Source organism: Lethenteron reissneri, chromosome 30 (assembly GCF_015708825.2).
Source record: "Lethenteron reissneri isolate LAM-NWPU_2019-01 chromosome 30, ASM1570882v1, whole genome shotgun sequence".
Taxonomy (NCBI): domain Eukaryota; kingdom Metazoa; phylum Chordata; class Hyperoartia; order Petromyzontiformes; family Petromyzontidae; genus Lethenteron; species Lethenteron reissneri.
The window spans coordinates 12,224,627-12,249,606 of NC_083808.1; the positions used below are offsets into that span (position 1 = coordinate 12,224,627).

A 24,980-nucleotide genomic window follows, 5' to 3' on the forward strand; every position below is an offset into this window, starting at 1 on the left:
TCCATTTGTTTTCATTCCGAAGCCCCTTTTGCCGCCACGCGCTTTGGCACCGGCGCAGCGAGCACACTCGCAGACCGTCTGGCACCTCAAGCGTTAAGAGTCGTTACGTTTTTAGTTAAAGTGCAATTACAATTACAAATGACCTAAGTTAGAGGGAAAAGAAATTACAATGATGGTTTTCCAAAAAAAAAAATGTAATTAAGCGGAACAGTCTCATGGCGAATTAAATTGTGAAAAGGCAACAATTATTCTGGGTTCTCGAGTACGGCGACTGTGCTCTTGCGCCGAAAACGATTCTGTTGTGTAAATGGATCTATTAGTATCGGCTAAAATCTTGATACTTTGTTTTCCCATTTTGACGAGAGCCCGTTACGTAGTGCGAGCAACACAACGGGAAAGGGGGGCGCATAAATTCCGTGGGCAGGAGCCCCCACCCCCCAAAACGCGGTGCTCACGGGCTGAAGGTGAGGCGGAGAAATGGGCTCGCTTAGCCCGCTATAGCGTAGCGACTACGAGCGGGAGTACGGACCTTTTTTGTTTTTAAAGGAGAAGGGAAGGCAAGGGAAGAGTGGAACAAAAGTATGTTATGTATGTACGGTTGAACTTCTTTCGCGCCGTACGTAGCCAACCGTGCTAATCGGGGTATGGAGGGCAAAACAGCAAAAGCAGTATTAAAGAAACGAGTTTCTCAATCTAGATGATGATTTAAAAGTGCATAGCTCCAGTGGCTTCCTAATATCGGAAGGAAGAGCGTTCCAGACGGCCACAGAAGCGCATCTGAAAGCGCGCGATGCGGTGACCGCCTTTGTTCGATGGCGAGCCGAACGCCGCTGCTGCGAGGATGACCGGAGTTCGTGTGATGGTGGTTTATGCTCCTTGATGACAGAAGTGTGAGCAAGTGAAGCCAAAAAATAGGTGGGAGGCAGGGGGGAGACGGGCGCTTGTGTTTCGTTCGAAACGTCGTGATTTATTTTTTTTCTACCAACGTGACTTTACCGAGAGAACCAAAGAGTATGGACTCCTGCAGTCACGAAAGCTTCAAATCAAGATCAAGTTAACTTATTATGGACATGAATCCCAACACCTTTGCCTCGTGCTGCCATAATCTAACATGCAAATGTCCTTCCATGCGATTGCTCATTCTCCGCTGCACTGAGCGCATTGTGGCGCTGTGGTTAGAGCGCTGGCCTCACAATCAGAAGATTACAAGTTCAATTCCTGATCAGCGGTTGAATCACGTGCTCCATTCAACTATGCTAATCGGAGCCTGCTGGCTCAATGCAATGAGCACCACTTTGACTTGCTAGTTATCAACAGTTATTGCCCAATGGGATGAATGGCCTCTGGCATAGGAATGTGGAATTTCCACAGATGGCATAGGACCATCAATGCCGATGAGAACTGCCAGAAGCGTATTTGAGATGGAAGACACTTTCAAGTTTTCACTGATTCACAATTGTCATTTATTTAACCAGGAAGCCTCACTGAGGAATCCGATCAGCTATAAAGCTCTTTTTCGAAGATGTTCATTATCTCAAGACCTTGGCAGGAGAGTCCCCGACAATGGGACGTTTGGCCAAGTATTTTTACAATGAGTGATGTCAATGTTGAGTGGAATTTCAATTATCGTACTCAGAGAACGCCCACCACACATATGAGGAGTAAAAACAAAATCCACACACATGGCCTCATGAACCTCCTTGCTTCACTGCCCCTTGCGTGCCACGTCACAAGCTAAGCGTGCCGAAAGAGTCAGCAGCACACGATGAATTGTGTGTGTGTGTGTCCCTGTGTCCCCAGGCACAACAGTTCACGCGCTGCGCAATAAACCCTGCAACCCTAGTTCGATTCCCGCTCACGGCCAACACCGGTGACGATGATCTGAATCAGTTCTGGGCCTCCCCTAGGTCGACTCAGCCTCAAATGAGTACCTGGTACGATCTGTAAATATCGCCACTGTGGAGACAAAGGCGGCCGGGTGTGGTGCTGGCCACCCACCCCCTCGTGTGCCGTGCCGGCCTTCACAGGTGCTACTCGCTAACAGCACTTGCCCCAACAGTCTGTTGAGGCTATATCGGGAACCCTTGTCTTTGTCCACAAGGCCGACGCGAATGCGCTGAATTACTGGTCCGTGCTGACATATGATGAGCTATTCATTTTTATTTTTCGCTAATTAATTTAATTGAGGGTGAAATATTATCATGCGCATCGCTCCCTCATAATTCCATTACCTTCACAAATGTGCCTATTTTTCAGTTTCTCGTGCAAGGAGACACTTTCTAATTGTGGTCATGGTTTACATAGAAACCTCTCTGTATCAAAACCTAATAACTACACGACCTACCACTACACACATCTAATATCAAACAATGGCATATAATGTTAATACCAAAGCAAATCACTCGCCCAGATTACAATTATAGCAAATTGAGCATACGTCTACGAACAAAGGATATTTTGCTGCACTCATAATTGTAAGACAAGGGCACAGATGTGGTTTGAAAGTTGGAGTTATCCCACTCGAGAATGGTTCCTGGTGGTTCTTAACAACACTTTTTTATTTTAACAGGTAAAGCCCACGAAGCGAAACATATATTTTTCAGAAGCGACGTCGCCACCGATGACAGCTCAACGAAATGGCTTATCACATGGAAATTTATAGCAGCCAAATACTCTAAACGCGTGTTGATTCTAAATGTGGAGGTGGAAAACCCAGAGGACCCAGCGAAAATTCCACGTGACCACCAGGAGAAACTGCAAATACACAGCAGGCGTCAGGGTTGGGATCGAACCCACGACCTCCTCTATACCAGGTGAGGTAGTTAACATCTCGCCACTGTGGTCCAAGGGTATGTTATGGACAGTATCCCTAAATGTAAAAAAAAAAATAGGCTTTACCATTTCTAGCAATACACAGGAGGTGTTAAGATGTTCAAACACCAAATAGACACGCCAATTATAAGGCATCAAGCCTGCATTAACCACACGTACTTGTGGCAAAACATACAAACGCACATGCTCTGATGATATATATGCATTGTCTTTGAAACTGTTTGGCCTACACCAGAGGCAGCCTTCTTCATGGCCCTGTCTCACTACCAGTGTCAGACCAGAGGACGCCAAAAGGCGGACAGCACAAAGGCAAAGCAAGTATCACAGTATGAATAGCTCGAGTCAAGCAGTTATATCTAAGGGACCTTTTTGCCAGGATACGTAAAGTTTGCTCCCCAATTCATCCCTGATAAGAGGGGTTCTACGGCACTAAAATGACATCACATCTACGCAACTGCTGGCTACTGACTTAGTACGGAGCCTATTTTCATACAGTACGGCGTATTTAAAGGTCCAATGTCACCTTGTTAAATGTATAAAAACACGCGGACTACACAAAATACAGTTTAACACGTAGGCTTTCGCGACCAATATCATCCATAATATAGGTTTTTTGGGGGGGTTAGATCGCATAAATCTAAATGTGTCATTAAACCCGCTACCACCCAACACAGCCAACTAGTAAGGGTTGTCACATCAAGATAGGAACATGGCAGTTCGTTACGAGTACAGCACACCGGTGTGCTGGAGAGCCAAGCCACAACATTTACAACCTTACTAATTGGCTGTGTCTGGTGGTGGAGGGTTTAACGACAGATATATATTTACGCGTTTTAACCCAAAAAAACCTGTATTATGGATAAGAAAAATACAACCACTTACACCCAAAATTTTTGTCAGTTCATACAATTGTGTGTAAAAAAAAAATATCTCGTTTATATAACGTTTGTGTGTGTGTGCAGTCATCGGTGTCCTAGCTGCTGAGACCATAAACTCGCTTCGTTTATAAGCGGTTAACCGCCCAGATTCGGGAACCCCAAATTCACAGCGGAGGAGTTGGCAAAGAGCGAGCGAGCGATCACTTTGAGGCATCAACACCGCAAGCCACCCATCCATCTCACGGACCGCCACCACCACCGCAGCCGCCACGTGATTTCATTCTCACCTGCTCACTTTGCAACCAGTGACTTGACTGATGAATGCCACAGTGAGCAGTACTCATTAATAAAATACACGTTTGCGCCTGGAGTCTCGCGTTCATTGTTCCAGGTGTAAAACAGGTTAATGGATTGCCATATTCCACAAACTCACACGCTAACAAATTCAGCGGAGTCCAAAAACTATATTTTGTTTGCGTGCAAAGTTTTTTTTACTTACAACTGTAAGACCCACCCGTTCCAGATGCATAAATTTGGATAGGAAGTATTGAAAAGTGTTTGTTCAGTAAAAAAAACTATTCATTGCCAGCAAAACAATGAAAAGATGAATTATGGCACGGTCAAAATTATTTTTAGTAATTCTTTTTTTGTTAGAAATGTGTTAATGTGGATAGTATTGGTTTTGTTAACTACATTATCGGGCGACTGCTGTGTTATCGTGTCGATTATATTCCAATAATCTGTAGAGACATTGTTCAGAAACAGGCTGATCTACTGTAAGTGAGAAGTGTTTATGCAGCATTTACTTGCATCAGCTGTCGCTCATATGCAAACATCATACGTGTTACATAATAACAATTCTCATAATACATTGAATTTGTAGAACATCGAAATACAATTGCATCCCAAGAAGCTTTACACAAGTAGAGACAAAACTGGGCTAGGATACGCAGGAAGGTGACACAGGAAGTGGACAGAGCTGGACATAAACACATTCCTGCGGAGGGAGCTGGTAGGAACGTTGGGTTGCTCGGTCAATGGCCAGGGTCAACGGCGGCGTGGTGTATTCCGCAAATATGCCCGACTGTGAGGGCGGGCACAAGCCGGCGTGAGTAGGTTAAACGTTGAGTTTTATAAGGGCACCACGGGGTGACCTGCCCCTCCCCGACCAGCCCCACCCCTCCCACCCAACCTCTCCCCACCCTCCCCTCCCCTCCCCACCCAGCCTCTCCCTCCCCACCCAGCCCCGCCCTGCACGACGGACGGACGGACACAATAATCCTCTGTGGGCTGGTGTAACCAGGAGGTTCCTACCAGTATAAGTAGACACGTGGACATAAGAAGGTGGCACAAGAATGTGCCGTACGAAAAGACACGACCAGCAGACGCAAGGGAGCGGGTGAGTCAACGTGGGCGGAGGGCGAGAGACGGAGAGAGCTCAACCCAGGGCCGATGAGGCCAAGTCCAGCGTCGATGAGCCCACCAGTGGAGCAGGCACGGTCCGTGGCTTCAGCTCATGCAGGCAGCGAGGCTCCAGCACGAGTTTTGTAATTGCAGGTGGCATGACCAGGCGATCAATAAATACAACTTGAAAGTAAACTAGTAAACTAAAGATGTTTTTTCTCTTTTACTAGTTGAAGCCCACTGAGCTATATAGCTCTCTTTTTTAACATGCTTTTATTTAACTCACTGTTTTTGCTGTCGTATCCTCAAATCTTGTAACTCAAATTTAACCCACTTCCCAAAGTGGTATCGACTGCAAACTTGGTATACTTATGTCATACTGATGACAATACCATATTCTATCATAAAAAATTAATACAACATTTTTCAACGATCTTTTTACACGCTTTCTATGAACTCACTCTGTCTGTTGTTGTCGTATCCTAAAATCTTGTAACTAAATTTTAACCCACTTCCCAATGTGGTATCGACTGCAAACTTTGTATACTTATGTCTTACTGATGACAATACTATATTATATAAAACAAATAAACAAAGTATTTTTAAACATTCTTTTTTATATGTTATGTTTCGGCTTGGGTCTAATTGTCCACGCTCAACTGACTTTGGCTGTAAATCATCACGGCCCCTTACGTTATGGCAAGCCTCGGGGCCACTTTCTGGAGTCGTGGAGTTCTGCCATTACTCGTACGGTACATTTCATTAAAGCGCGTTTTTAAAAAGTATTTATAAATATTACTTATTTTAGAAGAGAATGATATGTCACGACTTCAGGGCCAACCCAGGGGTCATTTGAGCAGGGCGACACTTTGATGTTGCTGCTGTAAATGGGCATTAAATGGCACCTCGCATTCTCAAGAGTAAACTAAACTAAAACTCAACTTGTTATTGTACCAGGTAAGACCCACTGAGCTATATAGCTCTATTTTATAAGCAACTTGGCAATAAATGATAGCTCAATGAAGTGGCTTATCAGAAATTGATAGCAGCCAAATACTCTAAACGCAAGTTTGTAAATACGGAGGGAAAACCCAGAGGACCCGGACAAAAATCCCCACGACCAGGGGGAGAACACGCAAACTCCAAATATCCAGCAGTCGTCAGGGTCGGGATGGAACCCACGACCTCCTGTATACCAGGCCAGGTTAGTTCACATCTCATAGCCACCGTGATGTTGATGAGAGAGAGAGACGCAAACTCCAAATATACAGCAGTCGTCAGGGTCAGGATGGAACCCAGGACCTCATGTATACCAGGCCAGGTTAGTTCACGTCTCATAGCCACCGTGATGTTGATGAGAGAGAAAGACGCAAACTCCAAATATACAGCAGTCGTCAGGGTCGGGATGGAACCCACGACCTCCTGTATACCAGGCCAGGTTAGTTCACATCTCATAGCCACCGTGATGTTGATGAGAGAGAAAGACGCAAACTTCAAATATACAGCAGTCGTCAGGGTCGGGATGGAACCCACGACCTCATGTATACCAGGTGAGGGAGTTAACATCTCATAGCCACTGTGATGTTGATGAGAGAGAAAGACGAAAACTCCAAATATACAACAGTCGTCTGGGTCGGGATGGAGCCCACGACCTCGTGTATACCAGGCGTCATCTGGTCCAACCCATGAGACTAGGCTCTAAGGAAAGCTGTCTAGGGTGTGGACCAATAAACTTCAAGGACAGTGCACATTATCAGAGTTATGTTTTTTGTTTGCATTATGACTGCAGGTATTGTGGTCTATGCAAACATGACTCCTTGTAAAAAAAGGTGTCAGTTTTGTTGCCAGATGGAAGGGTAAAAACCAATTATCAGTTAACATCTCACCACTGCGGTGCCCCATAATAAAATAAGAGAACAATAGGGGAGCGGGGGGGGTGCAGATAAATGTGCCGCTGGGTGTGCGGCTGGGGGTTCACACCCAGAGCGCCTCTTCTGGGAGGCTGCTCGTATTTTTTGGCTGCCGAGGCAGAGATGTAGCTCTCTGCCTGACTTGCCCACCTGCCAAGACGGTTCCTCGGCACCAGCCAGGGTGGCAAATGCTCGCTATGTACCATGGTCAATATGTACCATGAGCAGAAAACTGAGTGTAGAGAACCATCTTATTAATAGACGCAAGTAAAACCTTCATATTCCATAGACGTTTTGTGTGAAATTTTGTCCTTTTTCCTGAAACAAAATTACACGTTGAACGTCTATCACACCGTGCGTAGCCAACCGTGCAAAACAGAAAAGCCACCCACATGACCTCGCTAGCATGCACATTTGTGATCCGCCATTAAAATGCTCCCAAAAAAAATCCATCATTAGCATTTGCCACCATGAGAGGGTACCGATAAGCCGTTATTTGGGCCAACAACTCGAGTGCTAACCTGACCTGGAGCACTGGGAGTCCCGGCGGCAATGGGGCATTCAGGGCAGCACCGACAAATCCCACAGTTACCGGGGCAGCATCGATGAGTCCCAGGGTCACCGCAGAAACAGGAGCCACAGGCAAGTGCAGCCAAGTGCCAGAGGCACCGAGGCAACCAGGGCAGTCAGGGGCAGCAGCGCGCAGGGAGCGGTGGTACAGCGGTTCACGCAATGCTGTGCATCTCCGTAGCCTACGTGCATTTACTGGGCAAACTACATCGCTCATTGATATTCGTATCTGAAGCTGAAGCGGGCCTTCCCTAAGTCAACTCAGCAATAGATGTTGTTCTGTATAGTCAACATCAGCAAAAAGCAAAGACAAAGCCGTTCCCTTGCTAATAGCATTTCCCAGGCAAGCTGACTGTGAATGTTCCTCTTACATAAATGTGTGCTGAGGAGGAAATGTCGGTTAGTTCAATGGACAATGATCCAGTCGTACGGGCTTCAATCCCTGACCGTCCACAACACTCGTGGCAATCGACATCAAAAGTTGCCCTGAGCCTCTGCTAAGTCAACTTAGGCGGCTTAATAAAATATTAATGACCAATGACCTTTTATCCAAGGAAGCTTTGAGTCTCAAGAATGCCATTTCATTTTACGCGCGGTAGCAATTTTACTTTGCTCAGGCTGTGTTCGCCGCTGCGAGGTCGCGGCGGGTTTCTTTTTTAAATTCTGTTGCTCCCTGACCCCCTGTACCGTTCCCCTTCTGCTGTAATGTGCACCGATGCCTACTTCATCAGGAGGCGATATCGGGCACTTGAAATGAAGATTGATTTGAAACTATCCTTGAAAGGGTTCCGTGCATGGGGTAGTTTGGCCAATTATATTTATGTTAATTTGCACTTTAAAAAGAACACCTCCTGCAGTGGCGGTCTACAAAACGCCGCCTTGCGTGCGCGGATTCTGGCCACACCATCCCTAAACAGCGAATCTGTTGTCTTGTATGAATGCTGAACTTCTTTCGCACCATACGTAGCCAACCGCGCTAATCGTAGGTGCGTGAAATATGCCATGTTTGTGAACGCACTGTAGCACAAATCTGGTCATGCACAACTCCATTTGCAACTTATATTTCACCCTGGCCTGCATCTCTCATAGGATGACTCGGTGGCTAGGAGATGTTCACTACCACGCCTGGAATGCAGGAGGTTGTGGGGTCGATGCCAACCCCGACGATGCCTGCTGCTGTATATTTGAAGTTTGCACATTTTCCCTACGGTCGTGTGGATTTTTCTCCGGGTCACTCTGGTTTTTGCGCTCCACATTTACAAGCACGCATTTAGAGTGTTCCACGCGATAAGCCACTGTCGCAATGTCATTCGTCGTCAGGTCAGATCTGAAAAAGAGCTATACAGCTCAGTTGGCCTTACCTGGTAAAATAAAAAAAAGTTTTAGTTGAGTTTAAAAACACACAAACACGCGAAGAGTGCGAGAGATGCAGAGTGAATGGGCACAGGTGACCTCGCTTACCTGACGCTGCGGAAGAACTGCTCCTCCTTGGAAGGAACGGCCAGGGTCCATGACCCACGCTGCAGGATCCGGGGCCTCTCGTGCCACTCGATCTGCGGCACAGCATCACACCTCTTACTGACAGCACACCACCACACCCTACTGTCATCACACCACCACACCCCTACTGTCATCACACCACCTCACCCCTACTGTCATCATACCACCACACCCCTACTGACATCACACCACCACACCCTACTGTCATCACACCACCACACCCCTACTGTCATCACACCACCACACCCCTACTGTCATCACACCACCTCACCCCTACTGTCATCATACCACCACACCCCTACTGACATCACACCACCACACCCCTACTGTCATCACACCACCACACCCCTACTGTCATCACACCACCACACCTCTACTGTCATCACACCACCACACCTCTTACTGACAGCACACCATCACACCCCTACTGTCATCACACCACCACACCCTACTGTCATCACACCACCACACCCCTACTGTCATCACACCACCTCACCCCTACTGTCATCATACCACCACACCCCTACTGACATCACAGCACCACCCCCCTACTGTCATCACACCACCACACCCCTACTGTCATCACACCACCACACCTCTACTGTCATCACACCACCACACCTCTTACTGACAGCACACCATCACACCCCTACTGTCATCACACCACCACACCTCTACTGTCATCACACCACTACACCCTAGTGTCATCATACCACCACACCCCTACTGTCATCACACCACCACACCCTTACTGACATCACACCACCACACCCTTACTGACATCACACCACCACACCCTTACTGACATCACACCACCACACCCTTACTGACAGCACACAACCACACCCTTACTGACATCACACCACCACACCCCTACTGTCATCACACCACCACACCCTTACTGACATCACACCACCACACCCCTACTGTCATCACACCACCACACCCCTTACTGACATCACACCACCACACCCCTACTGTCATCACACCACCACACCCCTACTGTCATCACACCACCACACCCCTACTGTCATCACACCACCACACCCCTACTGTCATCACACCACCTCACCCCTACTGTCATCATACCACCACAACCATACTGACATCACACCACCACACCCCTACTGTCATCACACCACCACACCCCTACTGTCATCACACCACCACTCCTCTACTGTCATCACACCACCACACCTCTTACTGACAGCACACCATCACACCCCTACTGTCATCACACCACCACACCCTACTGTCATCACACCACCACACCCCTACTGTCATCACACCACCTCACCCCTACTGTCATCATACCACCACACCCCTACTGACATCACAGCACCACACCCCTACTGTCATCACACCACCACACCCCTACTGTCATCACGCCACCACACCTCTACTGTCATCACACCACCACACCTCTTACTGACAGCACACCATCACACCCCTACTGTCATCACACCACCACACCTCTACTGTCATCACACCACCACACCCTACTGTCATCATACCACCACACCTCTACTGTCATCACACCACCACACCCTACTGTCATCACACCACCACACCCTTACTGACATCACACCACCACACCCTTACTGACATCACACCACCACACCTCTTACTGACAGCACACCACCACACCCCTACTGTCATCACACCACCACACCCCTACTGTCATCACACCACCACACCCCTACTGTCATCACACCACCACACCTCTTACTGACAGCACACCACCACACCCCTACTGTCATCACACCACCACACCGCTACTGTCATCACACCACCACACCCCTACTGACATCACACCACCACACCCCTACTGTCATCACACTACCACACCTCTTACTGACAGCACACCACCACACCCCTACTGTCATCACACCACCACACCCCTACTGTCATCACACCACCACACCTCTTACTGACAGCACACCACCACACCCCTACTGTCATCACACCACCACATCCCTACTGTCATCACACCGCCACACCCCTACTGACATCACACCACCACAACCTACTGTCATTACACCACCACACCCCCTACTGTCATCACACCACCACACCTCTTACTGACATCACACCACCACACCCCTACTGTCATCACACCCCCTACTGACATCACACCACCACAACCTACTGTCATCACACCACCACACCCCTACTGTCATCACACCACCACACCCCTACTGACATCACACCACCACACCCCTACTGTCATCACACCACCACACCCCTACTGTCATCACACCACCACACCCCTACTGACATCACACCACCACACCCCTACTGTCATCACACCACCACACCCCTACTGTCATCACACCCCCTACTGACATCACACCACCACAACCTACTGTCATCACACCACCACACCCCTACTGTCATCACACCACCACACCCCTACTGACATCACACCACCACACCCCTACTGTCATCACACCACCACACCCCTACTGTCATCACACCACCACACCACTACTGACATCACACCACCACACCCCTACTGTCATTCACACCACCACACCCCTACTGACATCACACCACCACACCCCTACTGTCATCACACCACCACACCCCTACTGTCATCACACCACCACACCCCTACTGTCATCACACCACCACACCCCTACTGACATCACACCACCACACCCCTACTGTCATCACACCACCACACCCCTACTGTCATCACACCACCACACCCCTACTGTCATCACACCACCACACCCCTACTGTCATCACACCACCACACCCCTACTGACATCACACCACCACACCCCTACTGTCATCACACCACCACACCCCTACTGACATCACACCACCACACCCCTACTGTCATCACACCACCACACCCCTACTGTCATCACCACCACACTCCTACTGACATCATACCACCACACCCCTACTGTCATCACACCACCACACCCCTACTGTCATCACACCACCACACCCCTACTGACATCACACCACCACACCCCTACTGTCATCACACCACCACACCCCTACTGACATCACACCACCACACCCCTACTGTCATCACACCACCACACCCCTACTGTCATCACACCACCACACCCCTACTGACATCACACCACCACACCTCTACTGTCATCACACCACCACACCCCTACTGACATCACACCACCACACCCCTACTGTCATCACACCACCACACCCCTACTGACATCACACCACCACACCCCTACTGTCATCACACCACCACACCCCTACTGTCATCACACCACCACACCCCTACTGTCATCACACCACCACACCCCTACTGTCATCACACCACCACACCCCTACTGACATCACACCACCACACCCCTACTGACATCACACCACCACACCCCTTACTGACATCACACCACCACACCCCTACTGTCATCACACCACCACACCCCTACTGACATGACACCACCACACCCCTACTGACATGACACCACCACACCCCGACTGACATCACACCACCACACCCCTACTGACATCACACCACCACGCCTCTTACTGACATCACACCACCACACCCCTACTGTCATCACACCACCACACCCCTACTGACATCACACCACCACACCCCTACTGTCATCACACCACCACACCCCTACTGTCATCACACCACCACACCCCTACTGACATCACACCACCACGCCTCTTACTGACATCACACCACCACGCCTCTTACTGTCATCACACCACCACATCCCCTACTGACATCACACTACCACGCCTCTTACTGACATCACACCACCACACCTCTTACTGTCATCACACCACCACACCCCTACTGTCATCATACCACCACACCCCTACTGTCATCACACCACCACACCCCTACTGTCATCACACCACCACACCCCTACTGTCATCACACCACCACACCCCTACTGACATCACACTACCACGCCTCTTACTGACATCACACCACCACACCTCTTACTGTCATCACACCACCACACCCCTACTGTCATCATACCACCACACCCCTACTGTCATCACACCACCACACCCCTACTGTCATCACACCACCACACCCCTACTGTCATCACACCACCACACCCCCTACTGACAGTACAATACCTTGCCCGTCACTAACAGTACAACACGTCTGTTACTCACAACAGCACAATACACCTGTGGCTGGCAGCACAACACACCACGCGTCACCAACAGCAAATCACAGCAGCCGTTATCAACAGTTTAAGGTCAAAGGGCTTTCCTGCTCAAATGAGCATCGAGGCGGTTGGTCACACCTCCTGTCTACAGCCCTGAGCCAGTCGTGGAATGTCCACGTTGCCATGGCGGGAGTGAGTCTCTTCATAGGACAACCGCTCTCGACTTCCCCACGGAGTGGTACGTCACTTTATTCACCCCGGAGGAATGATGGAATCAATCCCCCCCCCCCCCCCCCCCCCCCACAAGCACGATTTTTCAACGTACAACCATCCGATTGCCAGCCGCTTCGAGCACATCCCTCCCACTCTCCGCGATCTGTACTGGCTTCCAGTCACCTTTCGCATCCAGCACAAGTTAACCATTCGGGTCTCTAAAGCTCTGCATGGCCTTGGACCAATGCACCTGTGGGCCCGACTTATCTGCCATACGACTGGGTCACGCTGGGTGGGAGTCGGGAGCGATCAAATCCGTTGCCCCAAGGATCTGGAACGACTCGCCGGCGGTGATCCGGCACGCTGCGAACCTCGGCGTTGTTTGGGAGAGGGGGTGTAAGACTCACTATTTTCTCACGGCCTTTACTTGGACGTTGTTTGTGCAATGTTTTGATACCCCCCCCCCCCCCCGAGTGGAGGTGATATGAAATTTAAAATAAATGTGGTTTACGGTTTTACGACTCACGACTCATTCGACCGCTGACCCCAACCCGGGGCCGAATAACTACCAAGGGGCAACAACAACCAGAGGCCTACAGGGCACGGTGGGTGCCGAGGGGACAGCGCTGTCCAGTTTCCAGACCTGCTGAACAGGGCTCCACGCCCTCAGTGCAAGGTACAAAGACGGCATTGAGCCTGCTTGATGGAACCTTGTTTGGGACGAATTAAGAAAAAAAAAGGCCAGCCGGACTGATGTATTTATTCGTGGGTTTTTTTTTTCTTCGACGTCGAAAGATGGGACGTGTTTGGATCAGAGCAGCATGGGGATGAGCGATGTTTCACTCGTCACGTTTTCTCCCAGTATCAAGCGTGCAGAACAAGGCCAGACTTTAAGCACCCAAAGTAATAGTGAAAGCGGGAAATTTAATTTCGGTTTGGTAAACTCAACTGTAATAAAGTTATTATTATAAATATTACATTTTATTTGAATTACTGACATTTGCTATTTTTTGTTTTGTGTTATCTCCTTAAAAATGCACATTTATTGAATTAATTTCACAGTCGATTTGTAGAGTAATACATTATCTCAGTATCCTGTAGCATTAATTCTATTTAAAGTTACACATCAGTGTTTAGATTTAAAAAAAAATGTTAAGAATTTCCTAACTGCGTAGTCCAGTATTATTATTTTTTACTTATACGTTTTGCCTAGAGCTCTCCCCCCCCCCCCCTCTTCTAAAGGGTATTTGGCATGCTCCTGCACGTTGGCCAGATGCCTTGAATGACGTAGGAATACCCACACTTTACCCCACCACACAATGACTTGCCGATCAACGAACTACGGTTAGTCTAACCTATAACTTTGCATATAATATTATTCAACAAGAATGTTTTCCTGCTCTTCTGGACAGGACGTAAATGTGTAATCACGCTGGACTTGCCATATGCAGTGGTCACAGAATCGGTTTGTTCTCCCGGCGCGGCAGCTGCAGCAATGGAACGAGTTCATTAACTTCCCACCCCTTCCGTACACCCAGCGGCAGTATAAATGGCTACACCAGAGTCCTCTGGCGGGCCAGCGTGCGGTAGGGTAAAGTGTTGGTATCCCCACTTCATCCGAGAAGTCTGGCCGACGTGCCAGAGCAGGCCAAAGACCCTTTAGAAGGGGCCCTCTAGAGCTCCCTCGAGTGGAGGCCCTTCCGTCGGCAGTGGTGCGAGCGAGCAATTGCAGGGCTGCGCCTTTGCCGACACCATCGGATCAATAGCAATGGGGTAGTGCTTGTCTCTTCAGATGGAGAAAGGCCATTGTCTCCGTGGGACAATTGTTGGAGACTTTACAAGAAGCGGTGCTCGTGTCATCCACCCTGGAGGGACGAAGGTCTACTTCTTCTTTTTCCGTACGGCTCATGTGAATGCAGAGCAACAACTACAATTACACATTCAGATACCCGTGTCGGGAGCAGCGGAGTGTATCATTCGCTGCAATGTCCCCTTCGTATTTGTGGTTCGGGCATTGCGTCGCTATATGTCGCATGGTCCGTCCTGGATGACCAGAGTTGCACACTGGAACGATGATCTGAGTCGACATTCAACCGGGATTTGAATTCGGAGCCTTCCGAATTGTCAGAAGAATGCTCTGTCACAGCAGCACCTGTCAAGATATCTCAACATTATGACATGTAAAGGTCAATACATGATACCACTGCCCTCATGTTGAGAAGTAGCCGAGCGGTAATGATATTAGAGCTCAAATCTCAGTCAATCGAGCCGAGTCAGCCCATCGTTTCTCTGGAGTTCATCACTCTCTTAGGAGATAAAACGTGGTCAGTCCTGTAGGATGGCCCCAGCCATAGGAATGTGGAAATTCCACCACTGGCTCAAGGGCCGTGGATGTGAGTACAACCCCCCATGCTCAATTGAGTGGAGACACATCATTGACTGTTGTGTTTGTTTGAGGCACAAAGGGGTTTTGGTGCTGTCCATGGCTCAACGTCTTGGGATGTCCTACCCACACCGAATTCCAGCAAAAGCAATTGGTAACATACTTCACTGGCGCCTCAAGGCTTCCGACCATCTGTGTCTCGGCAATGATCATTGTTGCACTGAAACTAATGACTAGATGTGTCATCCTGGCAAAGCAGACAGCTCACAAACTTAGGCCCACGAAAAAAAGCACCAATTGGTATAATTAACAGGAAAAAAACGGGCCGAAATTTTGTAATGGGATAAAAACCCAATGACCATTAAACTCGCATGTGCACACACACGTACATTTAGACGGAACAGCGTTCGTTTTTTTTCCATTCCATGAAAGGATTCTCTGTTTCGTTGTTTAAAAAAAAACTGTGTATTTCCTTTGTTTCAAAGAATATACTTTCTGCCCTTTAAAAAGAGAAAAAAAAATGTTTCATGCAGCAGGCATTACCGGTCATATCGCTGACAGACACGAGGGAGGCGGTATCGAGGTCTTTTTTGTGCTTTGGCAACATTTTCTTTCACCGCTTGCAATGATCTTCATTTTGCCCCCCCCCCACCTGCTGCACCCCCCGACAAAAGCGGAGGGGGGGGGGGATTACGAACGGAGCAAACAAAGGAGCCCTTTGACCGTGAGCACAAAGGAAAATGCGAGACTCATTCCAAGCTTCGCATTAATCCGTCCGTACCGCCGAGACAAAAGGCTGCTTTACTCCAGCTCCGATCGCCGCTCTCGTGAAAAGGCCCGGCTCTCGGTAGCGATTTCGCCAGCGAAATATAAATACAACGGAGGCTGCTCGCTAAAACAAAAAGGGCGACGGCGCTGAGACGTGAAAGCACCGAGGTTCATTTTTAACAGGGAACCTGCATTTAACATGGATCGATTATCTCCGTATATTTTCTCGGCGTTTAAAATGTATCTGGAAACATCGTGAAATGTGAAAGAGAAAAATCCATATTAAATCTGGAGCGCAAAAAAAAAAAAATCTGAAGCAACAAAAAAAATCAAGGGAAATATGGAGAATATCCATACTCACCAGACCTGGTACCCAGTGACTTCTGCATGCTTCCACAGCGCAAGAATCACTTGCAGGGGAAAGCAACTTTCTCGTGACAACCAATACGACTTGTGCTTTCAATCAGTAGGCTGGAGCTAGCGAGACGAAGACTTCCTCTGGGCGGGGATTACGTTGCTGGGACGTCGATGACTGAGCGCCACTCGCATCGTGCACCATGAGTAAAAAAATAACAACAGCTACCACCAAGGTCACTCGTTGCGTTCCAAGTATGGCCACTAACATTTTCATCACCTCTCGTAAATGAATACGGATGGTGTGGTGGGGGGGGGGCATAGCATGCAAGAGCCCACCGTGCTAACGCCGCACCGGGCCCAGCCACGCGCTGAACGCCTCGGTTGGGTCATAGGGTCACGAGGGAGGTCTTAAGTCGCAATTTGTTTTGCGAGTCCGCGTTATTAGAAGCGCGACAACCACGGGCTTGGCAGAGGCGACCCCCCCCCGCCCCTCGCCCCCCGTGGGCTGTCAATGCTGCCCGCTGTGCGGTGACATTCACTTTAATGGAACGCAGTTTAATTACTATCATCAACTCGACCTAATCGGGGAATGATACGGTAGAGGTAATACAAAATTATCCGAACGCAAAACGTGAGGCGTCTTTGTGGCACGGGATCGCCGCACGGCTTCGTCTGTTGAATGGCAAAGCGAGCGCTGCGACGCGCAGGAGGCAGACTGGCGGGTTGGTGGGTCGCGCCCAGATGGAGGAACTGTTCCGCTCACGAGATGCTCGCAGCTGCAGGGCATCGAGGTGGTGCCTATGGGCGTTGTACATACAGTTGGAGCGCTGTTTCTATATCAGTGATATTCCATAGGCCAAAAGCGACCAAAAGGGAATTTACTCGTGGTATTCCACGGGGGAATTGGCAAAAAGGCAAAAAAAAAGTCCTTGAGACGAGGCGAGGCGTTTGCTGCACAAAGCTTCATCGTTTCGTCAAATCTGCGCCCTCCGATTAGCACGGTTGGCTACGTACGGTGCGATAGAAGTTCAACATACATACACACATACATGCAAACCAACGTGACTGCCGGCTCAAACGAGCAAACAGTGTGGCGCTCCTCTCCACCGGAGAACTGCAGCCACTGGTAGAAACTCCACGTTCCCATGGCGAGGGTTGGTTTTCTCCATGTGATCTCTCCCACATAGTGGTGCTCATTTTGCGAACGGCCGAGTCGACATTCTCGCGGGCTGAGGCAAACCTTCCGATTGTGAGCGCTGTCAGTGCTGTCACCACTGTTCCACCCAGTCGAGTATGCCGTATATATTTAAACAGGCACCTGTATTTCTGAATCGACTAAACATCCCCAGAGCAGAAGCCTGCACTCTGCAGAATAGTCACGATGCTCGAGGAGGTTTAATTTAATTACATTTCAAATGCAAAAGGGGCAATACGCTCACAATAGCCACGCGCAGCAAAACGGCAATCGAAGACAAAACGAAGACAATCTAGAGAAAGGAAAACACAAGAGGATTTCGACTGCTGAGTAGAAACAGTCCCTCTGACATGTGCCACGGTGGCGCACATGCAGCCGCTGGCGCGTGTTGCCACGGCGCTGGGTAAGAGGCAGGTGGGGGGGGAGGACGACGACTTCGAGGCGAGGAATCACGCGGTTGTAATGCAGCGAGTGAGCTGGTGAGTGAGCGGGTGGGTGCACAGATGGGTGTGTGAGTGTACGGGTGGATGAGTGTATGGGTGTGAGCATGGGTGTGAGTATGGGTCAACTCAGCCTCAAATGAGTACCTGGTGCGATGTGTAAATATCGCTACTGGGGAGACAAAGGCGGTCGGGCGTGGTGCTGGCCTCCCACCCTCTCGTGTACCGTTCCGGCTTTCATAGGTGCTCGCTAACAGCACTTGCCCCAACAGTATGTCCAGGCTATAGGGGTATCTTTATCTTTGTCTATTTTTGAGTATGGGTGTGGGGGAGCGGTGGTTTTGCGGTTAGCGCACTGCACAACGAACTCGGCGACCCGAGTTCGATTCTCGCTCGCGGCAAACACAATTGTCTAAACCGGTCCTGGGCCTCCCCCACGTTGACTCAGCCTCAAATGAGCACCGGTGCGGTGTGAAGACTTTAATGTATGTGAAACTTATTTCGCACCATACGTAATCGGACGTGTGGGAGACAAAGGCGGTCGGGCGTGGCGCTGGTCACCCAGCCCCTCGTGTGCCGTGCCAGCCTTCATAGGAGGTCGCGAACAGCACTTGCCCCAACAGTCTGTTCAGGCGACACTGAGGTCTGCGTGTGTGTGCGTGCATGGGCTGCTGAGAGGAGATAGACTGATGCTCTACGGGAGGATGTGGAGCTGAGTGGACTTGCCGATGACCGGTGCCAGCGGTGTCTAGATCAGCCTCGGTAGAGGAGGCTCGTGAAGGACGCCGCGACTGGGCATTTGGAGGCCGTCGCCCTCCAGCAACAACGGAGGGCAGAGGAGCGACGCTCACAACAACGAGGGGAGCGCCAGGCGTTAAAATCAGTGGGGGGCACAGATGCTGCATCTACCTGTCATCTCAGTCAGCCAACACATGGCACCTGCTGGGTCTGTCCCGTGACCTCCTGCCACCAGCGAGCCTTCACGTGGCCTCAGAGTGCACCTGGCCTGGCACAGGCGCCGTGGCGGGTATTGGTGTACTCTATCGGTATGGGCTGCCGTGCTTACCAGACAGCACCTACGACTGCAGTATGTTACAGGGCTACACGGGGGATCTTAGTCTTTGTGCGGGTGGGGCTGTACAGATGGGGGCCGCGTGTACACGCGAGCGAAGAGCTGTTGATAGCCCCCCCCCCCTTCTCCTCCCTCCACCCCGTGTGGGACCGCGAGAGTTGCCGCTGGACACACGCGGAGCGCCGCTGTAGCAGCGCTGCCCCCTGAATCTCAATCAGGCGAGAGGGCCACCACGCAATTTACAACCAAACACACGGCTACCACGAGGCGTGGCTGGGGTGGGTCGTGGTGGTGGTGGTGGGGACGTCACCCTCGCTCGTGGCTGTGTGGTGGCGATGGTGGACCGTCGATTTCACGCGCTGGAAAACGGCGATCCGGTGAGATTGAACCGGGGGCCCCCGGTGGGTCCCGGTTCGATCCGATCTCCACGCGGCGGCGGTGGCTGTTGAAACGGCGGGGGGCGAGTTTCTTAGATCCACCACCTCCCGCTCCACGCTGCTCTCTGTCCACCCAGCGGTTCAAAGTTGGTTCGTCACAGTCAGTCGATTGGGGCAGGTCGCGGTGTAGTAGGGTCAAGGTTTGAGTGCCCAAGGCGTCTTGGCTGGCATGGGAGAGTCGGTCAAAAACAACCCTGCAAAGGGCCTCCCTAGTGCCCTCTGGAGTGGAGCCTCCATTCACCAGCAGTGGCGCGAGCAAGCAATTGCAGGCCTGCACCTTTACCTTTTGAGTGTTTACCACATTTCGTACCTAACGATACAATCTCATCGATGCGGGAATTGCTGGGTGGATTCCCTTACAAAAGTTATAATTATCTAGTTACTGCTTACTTAAGGGTTTAAAAGCAAAATAGCATCCTCCGCATATATGTAGCCGGAACTTGGTATTTTTATACATCAGCCTCAATGATTGCCTTTACAATTGCTATCCTATATTCATATTATCATATACTGGGTTACAAAAGCTATTCATATTAACATACGCCAGGTTGAATTAACAACGTTTGTGTTATGGCTGTCACATCTTTAGCATGACCTGGGATGCTTCCCATCTCCACGCACGATCATTTCCCTTCCGTTGTTTTTTGTTTGGAATCCTTTGAGTGTGTATTTTAATAAAAGCAGTCGTTAAAAGTAATCGACTGGTAGACGCTATGTAACAGTAATCTGATTACACACCCAGTGTAACCACATTACTGTTCCATGCCTTTGGTAATCTTATTGGAGTAATGTGCTACTTGGAACACAATACACCGGATATTAATCACAAAGCCAATTTCACGCCGGTTGTTAGTCACGCGCTCATTTCTTTTTGCTGGATCCAGCATTCTGATGAGCCCTAAAGAATGGAAAACACGTCAGTGTCTTTCATTCTGCGGCCTGAATACTGATGCCTCTCTCGAAGACCTGTCGGCCAAATACATTTTCAGGCAGGAAACATTCCCAGCTCATCGGTAAATATAGTACGTATAAGAAATCGAACTCCTCTATGGCGACAACAGACAATGCTATAAATGTATATCGTGATGGTTGATGCCTTTCAAAAATAATTAAAAGCAAACACTTATAGAAATATAACACAACATCGTCATTGGCGTCACTGTGCAGAATTTAAGGGACAATGTAGATAGGCAGACCCATGTCTCCTTCAAATATCTGTCGACTTAAAAAAAAAAACAACGGTAGTTTTTTCATTTTTACACAACCCACTGGCCCCACAGCCTTCTGGGAGTGCACAATTTCAGCAGCATTGCTGCAATGCCAGCAAATAATCTGGACTTGTTGTTGAAAACAGTTCCCGAAGAAGCTCGCAGCACAATGAGCGAAACGTCGGCCATCGTGCCGAACAACACGAGGCGCGATCTGAAAACGCATCGGAGCGCGACGGAGCCTTGCGAGAGGCCTGGAAGAATCCGGCGCGATTCGAATGGCACAAAGGACACTGGCAGGGCCAGCCCGTTTGTGTTTGGCCCACACGCGCCGCATTGTGAGTGAGTTGCCTGCGACGGGTCGGCCGGGCGGGACGCTCTCCGCGGTATTCTGCGTCCGTTCCCAAAGACACGCACGGCAGGATTCCAGGTCGCGTTCACAGGCGTCGCGTTACACGCGCGTTAAGCTTTGCCCGTCTGCAATCAATAGCGGCGCTCTCGCTATCGCGTTCCCTCATTATGCCCCCCCCCCCCCCCCCCCACCGTCTGTGCCGCGTGCGATACACGACCTCTCAGCGCTATCGTGATGCCAAAGAGGGCCCGGTGGTTGTCCACAAGAGCCCCACGTGTACCTGGCCCTGCCGATGTCACCGGCCTCATCATCTCGCATCCGCAACCTGCAGTGGCGGCGCACGGCGCACGCAGGCCGAGGGCAACGCTTCGAGCCACAAGCGGTTCTCTCGGGGGGCACGCCCAGATCATGAGAATCTACGGGTGCATCAAATGTCAGCTTATATTCAAATCGTGATAAAAGTAGACAAGCAAATTCACGTGGAAAAAAAAGTGTATTCATTTTTCTCACCTCAACGCTGTCTCTTTCCTCTCATCTCACTAAATCTCTTTCTCTTATCTTACCACATATCTACGTCTCGTCCATAACTGTTCTGTCACATAACTGCGATTTTGTAAGTTGAAACGGGCCACGCAAATAAATTATTTCCATTTACAGCCCCCCGTAGGCTCGCACTACCACTCTGGCAGTCACTGCCGGCTCCCCAACACCTGCACGTGCCCCCCTCCTCGACCCCCCCCCCCCCCCGCTCCTTCTCTGTAAAGAACACTCTCTTCCATTTTGCAACAACAAAAAAGGCTTTAATTGTGTTACGGAAGACCTCTGGCAGACCTTTGAAAAAGTCAGTGCTGAAAGCCTGCACGCTCTGTGCAAAGAAGAAGAAGAGAAATGCCTCATTGTGTATATTAAAAAAATGCAGACTGGGCCTGAGCCAGAGCAAAATGCCCTCCATCCCCCAAGGTGGCACGCGCTGCTGTGCCAGTGCCGCTGCAGTGCCGAAGGGTATCCGAGTGGGCCCACACTCTGCAGCTGTCAAGAGTCACGGTGGGAAACGCTCCCTCCTCGACCAACGGTCAGGCTCCCGCGCGCTGCTTGGCGTGACGTTCGACGTTTCATCCCGCGTGCTGGGGAGCTTCGCCTTCGGTTTCCCTCCGTGGGTTGAAACGTCGGACACCGTGTCGAAAAACCGCGTCGTACGACCCGGGTACGCGTCGGGAGAGCCATACACCACAACCGCGAAAGGCTACGCAGTAGAACCATCGGGCTCCTTTGGTTTAAAAATGAAAATGATTAAATGACTAAGTATGAAATGTTGAATGTCGTATACACAGATACTCCCTTCCCTCATCTTCTCCCATAAAAATACCACGTTCACGATCGTTGCCCCTACGACGTGAGTGGGGCAGTGAGCCCAACCACCTTCCTTCTCCGCTGTCCCGTGGTCACCTGGCCTCGGGGTTGTTGTCCACGGAATATCTGTACCCCCACCCACTTCTCCCCATCGCTTGTGCTTTGTACCGGGCACTTATATAACCAAACCTATGACTACTTCACATGTTGTGTACAATTACTTTTGCATCACTTCTCTCAAACTCGCCTGGATTTCTGCCCATTGATGGTGTGACCCCCACAGGGTTTTGACACCAGGCTGTGGGCCCGGGGGGGGGATGGTTATTAGCAGAGAGAGGTTGGGTTAGTGCAGAGAGCAGGAAGACATTGGCAGTAGAAGAGACAGTGTGGTAAGGGCTGAGACCAAGGGGGCGCCATGGTGGCAAGATGTTAACTACCTCACCTGGTATACGGGAGGCCATGGTTTCGATCCTGACCCTGACGCCTGATGTATATTTAGAGTTTACATGTCTCTCCCTTTACATGGCTCTCCCCGTGGTGGCGTGGATTTTTCTCTGGTTCCACCGGATTGCCCTCCACATTTAGAATTAACATGCGTTTAGAGTGTTCGGCTGCTATAAATGTCCACATGATAAGCCACTTCGTTAAGCTATCATGAGCGGCCAGGTCGCTTTCAGAAAAAGAGCTACATAGCTCGGTGGGCCTTACCTGGTAAATTTATTTTGTTAAATAGTATATATTTTTAAATCTGAGCTCGTGGACTACCTTTGTGGGGCATGAAGCCTGCTCTTCCACACTGGCCAGGAGGACTAGAGGTGGCAGGGGGAACGCTGAACATCTGCAGCACAGGAAATGGTCCACCGATCAGGTCGACACAACAGTTGTATCTTGCCTATATATTAAAATATGTATAGTTTAGATTTATTTTGCTGAACGGGTGTGATAACCGAGGTGCCGAGGTGTGGGGTTGGAACTGAGCAATGTCTGGGCCAAACCCAGACTAGATCCAGTCCGGCACGGAGTAGTCACGGATAAAAGGCATGAAGACTTCATCTTGGGCCTGAGTCGATAGAGAAGAGACGGCTGCAGAGTCAGAGAGCTGCAAAGATGGGGTTGGACACACCCGGGTAGAGACTGAGATGGCATTTGGTCCTGACAAGAGCTTAGCACCGCAAAATTGTTCAACATTGTCAGGTGTTCATAAAATATAGTTACATTTCGTTGCAGTGTCGAGGCTTGGCATGCCAACACAACAAAGAACTGCCATTGAACTCCACGATCAAAGGTTCGGTGTGTGAATGTTTTGTTTGTTTGTTTGGGTAGCTGAAATATGCATTTAGCCACAGCGAAGTGCAGAAATAGACATGTTTATAGTTCTATCGAGACATCTGTGCACCCAGACGTATATGGAATTTCGACCGATGTGTTGGAACCACCCACACCACTATCAAACAGGCACTCTGGCATGCAGACGCCCACGTGCCTTTTTACAAACGACAGTATAGATTATGTATAATACATATTGCACCTTTCAAAACAAAAATCACCTCCCTGCAATATTCAATTCAAATCATTCACTTGTCTCAATGTCGCCACACAAAAGGCATAAAGCACACAAAGGCTCGTGGGGATCCAAAGCTAATTAAGCATTGGAGTCAGATCACAACCCTGTGAGGTCAAATAGCTGTTTACAAGCAGGATCGAGACCATAAGAGGCTTTGTGACCTTCGTGGCCTGCCCAAGATTTATGGGACAATGACGCAGGGAAAATACTAATTATCAAACGAGAACACAGCAACACGTTTAGAACGAGGGTTTCTATAACAAATAGACAAAAACCCGACCAAAATATCCACAATAATACCCAGCCACGTCGCACCACAGTTCGAGCACCTGGCTCTCCATTGCAAGGTTGTGATTTCAATTTGCGGTTGGGGGTTAACTGGCCGTTCATTCCCCCAGGACAAATAAAACGATTATCACTTAG

The 24,980-nt window shown here is 49.7% G+C and overlaps 1 protein-coding gene across 1 annotated transcript in view; it reads right to left on the bottom strand.

Annotated features, from left to right (window-relative positions):
• LOC133349531 (uncharacterized) overlaps window positions 1–24,980 on the bottom strand; it is a 192,631-nt gene that overhangs the window by 77,866 nt on the left and 89,785 nt on the right. The window contains exon 3 of the mRNA XM_061563068.1: window positions 9,056–9,147. Within this exon, the coding sequence (XP_061419052.1) occupies window positions 9,056–9,147 (92 nt within the window). The remainder of the gene's footprint in view (window positions 1–9,055; window positions 9,148–24,980) is intronic.